We start from the raw sequence: 8670 nt of genomic DNA on the forward strand, positions 1-8670 counted from the left end.
ATGCTGCAGAACCTTGTCCTCTTACTCAACTGTTCATACGGAGCCTTTTCGCGGCTGCTTGTTGGGCGCCCTTGCTTCTTTCTCTTCTCCGGAGCATCTAGGCCAGCGAAAGTATCAACATCCATTTGCTGCCTTTCTACGGGTGCAACAAGTCCACCATCATCGCATTTTTCTCCGGCACCACAGTGAGCTTCAGGCCTGTCCTCCAAAGCTAGCCCGTCCCTCTGGGATTCATAGCCAGCAAGAGCAGCAATACCATCCCTAATGATTCTCATCCCTTTCTCATAGTCTTCTATGGATGCATCGCCCAGACGGACCAACTCCATTGCGTGCACGTATAGACTTGTGTGCCGGTGTGTCATTATCCTACTGCTTGCATGGCCTCTTTGGTAGACTTGCAAATGATACAGAAGAACATCCCTTGCATCCCTTGTCCACCTCTTCAATATCAACTTCTCCGGGATCTCAGTGTAACCAAGAACATCCATAACCTGGAGCAAATGATTACTGAGCAAGCTTTGCCATGGCTTCAACTGGTTGAAAAGCAGTACTAAACACTCCAACAAACTAAATTTACCTTTAGCATGTGGCAGCACGGCATGCCCATGTGTTCAAACAGACCACATTCACACTCAAATAAACGACCATCATCCAGCATCTTCACTTCGTAAACTCCCCTTGCCCACTTCTCGCGCATCTCAGCCTGCGTGTGTGTGGCTCTGTACAATCTACCCTTATCCAACTCCTCAATTCGATATGCGTTAGCTTGGTAGAGCAGCTCACCTAGCTGCTCGATCATTGCACATGTGTACACCTTGCTGCCATGTCTCTCTATTGACATATTGCACTTGAATACAATTCCGGCCTGTTAAGCAATGCAAGGCAATCTATCATAAGTATGCAACACCATCGGCAATTTGTTTTCCAATGGGATGGTTCAACTAGATTGAGTTTGGTTACTTACCACTTTATTACGCTTTTCCTCATAACTCTCCTCTGCGTCCCTCGCGGACTGGAGACGCATATAGTGTTTCACAAACATGTGCATTGGACACCCTGGCGGCACATATGTTTTCAGCATACTGTTGGCACTTTCACTCCTCTCCGTGCTAGTCATTTTCGCACAAAATACCCCCTGAAAATAAGGCTTAGCCCATTTCTCCCTTATCTCATAGACTTGGGTCATATATGTGTGACTCTGTAAACTGTATTTCTCTATTAGCATTTTCCAAGCGTCCTCGAACTCGTTAATTGTCAACATGTGGATGACAACCTTGTGAAACTCTGCTCGGAAGTCACTCTGTTTCGTGTACATTGGACCCAGTGTCTCCTTGCACTTCTTCAGCACATGCCACTTGCACCAGCGATGCGTGGTTGTCGGTAGCACATTCCTGATCACAATCTCCATTGCTCGACATTGATCTGCTCACACCATGCCCGGTAAAACAAAAAAAACTGTTTTAGTACCTAAATGCCACAATTACATGGATGGGTAGGACCGAAAACAGCATGTCAAAAATTATAAAGATGTACCTGTCAAAATTGTCAAGGGAGCCTTCCCTCCCATCATTCTAACAAACTCTGAAAAAACCCACTCGAAGCTCTCAGCTTATTCATCACGGAGAAGCACACCCGCCAGCACAATGCTCTGGAAATGGTTGTTCACCCCAACGAACAGCCCGAATGGCATATCGTACAGATTTGTTCTATATGTTGTGTCAAATGTAACAACATCACCAAAATAAATATATTGGTTCCGGCTGCTACCAGTTGCCCACATCAAATTCTTAATCCTACATCCTTTATCTGGCTGCACTCTGAAAACAAACTCCTGGTCTTTCGCAGCTATGTCAGCAAACACATCAATTGTTTTCCTAACATCATCCTCTGCCTGCTCCCTATTTATCTTACCGCACAAATTTCGCAGTGATCTTTTAGTAAAAGGCATTTTGTTTGCATCACCGAAGAAGCTTGAAATTATACTGTACACCTTTGTGACATTTACGTTGTCCTGCCTAAGCTGCTTAACCAAATCCCTTGTGTATGCATCTATATGTTTATGGGATGGCCAATTTACCTTCTCACCACATGTTTGCGTCAAAGCATGGTTATGATTTGCCCTGTGCTCTTGATGTACCAGCCATTGTCAGATGTCCAGAGCAGCCTTATCATTGCTGGGCACTAGCAACGACATGAACGGCTGTTATGCTTCGTTGGTTTACCATGACAATTGGCACAACATCATACATTAGATATACAGTGCTAACCACCACCCATTAGCTCCCTAGCATGATTGGAAAGACAGTTTCACAACAAGCATACTCACCGAGCACCCGCAGACAACAGCACCCGCAGACAACCTCCTGCATGCATTTTGTCTTCTCTGAATTAAGCCTGCTCTTGCCGTACCTTATGCCGAAACCCAGCTCCCAGGAATACAAATTGAAAAAATCGTACGCCTCGCCCAAGGAGTCGAACGTTAGACCAACTGATGGCTCAACCACACGATCCCCAAGTGTTTTGGCATAGCCCCTGATGGTCTTCTCCAGCGCTCCTACTCTTTCAGCGCACGGAGCTTTGTCTAGAAGCTGTTTACCAACTCTTACCCTACATCATGCGAGTCAAGTTACAAAAATTCGTATTACTACATTCAGGACATCAAGGAATCATACTCAGAGACAAACGCACGAAAAAAAATCATTATTCTTCATTTTCCCCAATTACTAGCACTGCAAAAACACATTAGATCTTATTCTATAGGGCGACGTTTTATTACCTCTTCGTCCACCCCGGGGCCTGAGGATCAGCCTTTCCTGTAGATTGAGCAGAACCTACATCTGCACTTTCTGCTCTATCGCAAATAATAGCTTCCTGGTGACCATCAGCACGAGATTGGTGGCCTCCATTCTCAATTTTTTTAGTGTTGTCGCCCTCGCTCTCGCTGAACGCGGACAACCCACCGCACCTAGCATCAACACTTGCTTCCTCTCCGAACAGATTAGAACAGTTCACCCGTGAACTGATGCCCAATCCACAGACGATGCCTCCGCGCGATCCATTAGCTGAAACCCTCCCCTCTTCGCCGCACTAGATGCCTCATCTGAGAAGATTGGCAGTCTGGTAGCAAATCAGAACGAAAATCCTGTCATGTAACTAATTACGGGAGTGGGAGTTGGGGGCGGCAACTATTGTAAAGCCAAGCTATGGAGGATTCATTTACCTGCTCACTGGAGAGACGGGGAAATCAGTCGGCATGCTAGGGCTACCACCGATCCGCCACCGCCGCGCCGCCTACACCGCCCTGTTCCTCCTCCCGGATCCCCTTCTACTGACCAAATGGACTAGACCGCCAAGAGGTGGCCAACCCACAAGACGGCATGGGCTGACAGATGGGTCCAGGTAACGGGCTGGAAGCAAGCTGACAGAAAAGGCGACCGGGGGAGAGTGACAGCGCGCGGACGGCCGTTCGCACATGTTAACGACAACTAGACGGGGCGTTAACTGAACCAGCCCGACCCCACGCGTACTCGCCCGTCGACCAGACTTTTCCATCGCCGTATATCAAATTCAATAATACATGGCACAGATATCGGGCTCATCTGGACCCGGGAGCCAAAACTCCACTCCCATAGCATGTTATTTACCATTGAACAACCTCATGTATGGTAAATCTATCTTGAACTTATTTTTGATGTTCTTATGCAATTCCTTTGGACCCACTTGCTGGTTTTCTATCACCCACTTCTTTACTTCTTCTGCCACCCATCTTGACTTGGCTCTACTGATTGTATCCTTTCTAAGAGTTGATTTCTGTCATGTGTGCTTAAAAGGGTTCACTTTGACCTGAACATTAGTGCTATTTCGCATTTTAGATGCTAGCAGCCTCCATGGACAATCCTTAGTTGGACAGTGCACTCTGTAACGTACTTGATCGCTCTTGTCAACTTTGAAAGTACGTTCTACCTTGATGCAGTATGTCACAAGTGCATTTCTATACTCAGTCATGGATGCAAAAACAGTACCTTCTTCCATATGAGGGTTCAAAGGGTCCCATTCAATAACTGCAAGGTCTTCGTCCTCACCTACCGCGTCATCATCCACACGGACTGCATTGTGAGTCTCATCTTGGTTTTCAGCCTAAGGTGCCTGTCGTAAATTCTGAATAACATCAGAATATAGGTTCTCTTCATTAACCCCAGAATTGTAATCATATGGCTCCACTTCAAGGGGGACCCTACTGCCGTTGCCCATGCTTGTCGAGCCACCACGTCGTCGTGCACCAACGGAACTGTTCTGGCTAGAGATGCCATTACGATGACTTGGTTCTCCCCGAGATGTTGCACCCGTCATCCTAGGTCCAAATGCCTGCTCAAGCACATCAATTTGCAGCCTCACATGAAAATTATCTTTCTATTTATGCCTAGCAAACATGGTAGCCAACTCTTCATCATTACTAACTGTCACCCATTTCTTTTCCCCATGATAGTATTTGTATACCACTTCATCAAGCAAACCCCAAGGATATTGGCTACAAATTACCTCCCCAAATTGTCTGAAACTCCAATTACTAGCCATTGGCAACCGATAATCGAAACCTCCTTGGTATTTCTTCTTATCCTTTGCATCGAACATGTACCGGTCCCTTCTAATGTGCACCAATAAAGCAAACCGCAACTCCATCCTAACCGACGAAAACGGAGACGCAATCAGCACACTAATCGGGCAAACCTACTCGAATCGACTGTTCAAATGCACAAGTAAGCTCAATCTAAACAGGAGGCATGACTTACCCCTCGGGAACCCACTCGTGGACGCGGCAGATCTCCGGCCCGATGCTTGCCTCGCCAAATACTCTGGGGTCGCTGTTGATCGCCATTTTGCCCCGGGGTTCTTCCTCCTAGTTCAAACAGCTCCACCAGCCCCCAACCTTTGAGCGCTCCAGCCGGGCGCATAGAAGGAGGCCGCGCCGTGGGTAGAGCAGGTGGCGGGCGCCCCACGCGTGGCGTCGCAGGTAGGTGGTGGGCGTCACAGGTAGCGGTGGAGCGTCGGCGCAGGACGGTAGTGGCGGAGCAGGCCGTGCAGTTGGTGGCAGGGCAAGTATTGGCTGCGGCGCAGGTGACGGCGGCGACGTAGGACGGCCGGCCGGCGGATGGGCAGAGTGGGCGTTGATTTGGGCAGCTAGAATCCTATGAATGATTTGGGGATTTTGTTGCACGGGCCCACATGTCAGCTGCGGACCCACGGCCACGCGGTCCCACGTGTAAGCTCCGGACCCACAACCACTAACGCCGGCTGACGGAATGGACTCAAATCTGGCCGTTTGGCCTCGTCATAGTAGTTGTGCATGGACTAGGGGGAAAACTGAGCACAATTCGCATCTGAGGGCAAAGCTGAGCACATGGACACCACTGAGGGCAAAAGGATAATTAACCCTACGTCATTCCCTTTGTCATCGGTATGTTACTTGACCGAGATTCGATCGACGGTATCTTCATACCTAGTTCAATCTCATTACCAGCCAATCTCTTTACCCGTTCCATAATGCATCATCCCGCAACTAACTCATTAGTCACATCGCTTGCAAGGCTTATTATGATGTGCATTACCGAGAGGGCCCATATATACCTCTCCGATACTCGGAGTGACAAATCCTAATCTCGATCTATGCCAACTCAACAAACACCTTCAGAGACACCTGTAGAGCATCTTTATAATCACCCAGTTATGTTGTGACGTTTGATAGCACACAAGGTGTTCCTCCAGTATTCAGGATTTGCATAATCTCATAGTCAAATGAATATGTATAAGTCATGAAGAAAGCAATAGCGATAAAACTTAATGATCATTATGCTAAGCTAATGGGTGGGTCTTGTCCATCACATCATTCTCCTAATGATGTGACCCCGTTCATCAAATGACAACATATGTCTATGGTCAGGAAACTTAACCATCTTTGATTAACGAGCTAGTCAAGTAGAGGCATACTAGGGACACTTTGTTTTGTCTACGTATTCACACATGTATCAAGTTTTCGGTTAATACAATTCTAGCATGAATAATAAACATTTATCATGATATAAAGAAATATAAATAACAACTTTATTATTGCCACTAGGGCATATTCCCTTCAGTCTTCACAAATGTGGACCATCTCAGATAGATGCCATCAATTGACCTTGAAGTTCATCGAAGGAGAATGACCTTCAACAAGCTTGGCAAAGACATGGGAGTACTGCAGTACGTTGATGTCATTGTGAGTTCCTGGCATACCAAAGAAGGTCGTGTGTGGCCACTGCCTCAATTACCACACTGCAACTTCCTTTGGCGCCTTTGTACATCCCATGCCAAGCAAATGGACAGTTCCTCCATTTCCAATGCATGCAGTCGATGCTTCCAAGCAACCCTAGAAATCCTCTTGCTGCATTCTATGCTAGGATCTGAGCAGTGTCTTCAACATTGGGTGATCGCAAGTATTGCGGTCCAAACACTGCCACCACTGCCCTGCAGAACTTGTAGAAACACTCAATGGTTGTGGACTCGGCTGTGTGTCCATAGTCTTCCAGTGAATCACCGGGAGCTCCATATGCAAGCATCCTCATAGCTGTCGTGCCCTTCTGGAGTGAGGTGAATCCAAGTGTGCCGGTGCAATCCTTCTTGCATTTGAAGTAGTTGTCGAACTCCTGGATGGAATTCACAAACCTGATGAAGAGCTTTCGGCTCATCCGGTAAATACGCCGAAATAGTTTGTCACCGCGCAGTGGAGTGATACGTCTCCAACTTATCTATAATTTTTTATTGTTCCATGCTATTATATTATCCATCTAGGATGTTTTATATGCTATTTTATATGATTTTTGGGACTAACCTATTAATCTAGAGCCCAGTGCCAGTTTCTGTTTTTTCCTTGTTTTTTTAGTTTTATAGAAAAGGAATACCAAACGGAGTCCACTTGGTGTGCCAATTTTGATGATTTTTTATGGACCAAAATAAGCCCCCGGAGTAAAAGAGTTGGGCCAGAAGAGTCCCGAGCCGTCCACGAGGGTGGGGGGCGCGCCCTACCCCCCTCCCGAGCGCGCTGCCCTATCTCGTGGATGACTCGGGGACCCCCCCTGACTTGTTCCCGACGCCAAAAATTCCTGTAAATACAGAAACCTCCAGAAAATAACCTAGATCAGGAGTTCCGCCGCCGCAAGCCTCCGTAGCCACTAAAAACCAATCTAGACCCATTATGACACCCTGCTGGAGGGGGGGCCTCTCCGGTGACCATCTTCATCATCCCGGCACTCTCCATGACGAGGAGGGAGTAGTTCACCCTCGGGGCTGAGGGTATGTACTTACAACTCAATATTACAACTCGATACTAGAATAAAGATATGACTCTATATGAATGCCTCCGGCGGTGTACCGGGATGTGCAATGATCTAGCGTAGCAATGACATAAAAAAGGACAAGCCATGAAAACATCATGCTAGCTATCTTATGATCATGCAAAGCAATATGACAATAAATACTCAAGTCATGTATATGATGATGATGGAAGTTGCATGGCAATATATCTGGGAATGGCTATGGAAATGCCATAATAGGTAGGTATGGTGGCTGTTTTGAGGACGATATAAGGAGTCTTATGTGTGACACAGCGTATCATATCACGGGATTTGGATGCACCGACGAAGTTTGCACCAACTCTCGAGGTGAGAAAGGGCAATGCACGGTACCGAGGAGGCTAGCAATGATGGAAGGGTGAGAGTGTGTATAATCCATGGACTCAACATTAGTCATAAAGAACTCACATACTTATTGCAAAAATCTATTAGTAATCAAAACAAAGTACTACGCACATGCTCCTAGGGGGATAGATTGGTAGGAAAAGACCATCGCTCGTCCCTGACCACCACTCATAAGGAAGACAATCAATAAATACCTCATACTCCAACTTCGTTACATAACGGTTCACCATACGTGCATGCTACGGGAGCCACAAACTTCAACACAAGTATTTCTACAATCCACAACTACCCACTAGCATGACTCTAACATCACCATCTTTATATCACAAAACTATTGCAAGGAATCAAACATATCATATTCAGTGATCTACAAGTTTTATGTAGGATTTTATGACTAACAATGTGAATGACCAGTTCCTGTCATCTCTCTAAATAGATAAAGTGAAGCAAGAGAGTTTAATTCTTTCTAAAAAAATATATGCCCATGCTCTAACAAATATAAGTGAAGCACAAGAGCATTCTACAAACGGCGGTTTTCTATGTGAAGAGAAACATGCAATCCAAACTTCAAAAGATATAAGTGAAGCACATGAAGCATTCTCTAAAGCCATACTCAAAAGATATTAGTGAAGTGGAATGAGCATTCTATAAATAAACCAAGGACTATATCATACCAGCATGGTGCATCAAAGAAAAGTGAAAACTAAATGCAAAAGACGCTCGAAGATTTACGCATATCATGTGACGAATAAAAATATAGCTCCAAGTGAAATTACCGATGATCGTTAGAAGAAAGAGGGGATGCCTTCCGGGGCATCCCCAAGCTTGGTTGCTTGGGAGTCCTTGAATATTTCCTTGGGGTGCCTCTGGTATCCCCAATCTTAGGCTCTTGCCACTCCTTATTCCTTCATCCATCGTAATCTCTCCCAAAACTTGAAAA

General features: G+C 46.1%; 1 protein-coding gene across 1 annotated transcript in view; it reads right to left on the minus strand.

The window, feature by feature from the left end:
- Window positions 1–3082, minus strand: part of LOC125546789 (protein FAR1-RELATED SEQUENCE 5-like) — a 24862-nt gene extending 21780 nt beyond the window's left edge. Inside the window, exons 1-6 of the mRNA XM_048710919.1 lie at window positions 2777–3082; window positions 2327–2607; window positions 1534–2181; window positions 965–1422; window positions 578–865; window positions 5–491 (exon numbers count right to left, since the gene is read on the minus strand). Coding sequence (XP_048566876.1) covers window positions 5–491; window positions 578–865; window positions 965–1422; window positions 1534–1570 — 1270 coding nt within the window. The 5' untranslated portion in view covers window positions 1571–2181; window positions 2327–2607; window positions 2777–3082. The remainder of the gene's footprint in view (window positions 1–4; window positions 492–577; window positions 866–964; window positions 1423–1533; window positions 2182–2326; window positions 2608–2776) is intronic.
- Window positions 3083–8670: the final 5588 nt, after the last annotated feature.

Source organism: Triticum urartu, chromosome 3, assembly GCF_003073215.2.
Source record: "Triticum urartu cultivar G1812 chromosome 3, Tu2.1, whole genome shotgun sequence".
In the NCBI taxonomy this organism is placed as follows: Eukaryota; Viridiplantae; Streptophyta; class Magnoliopsida; order Poales; family Poaceae; genus Triticum; species Triticum urartu.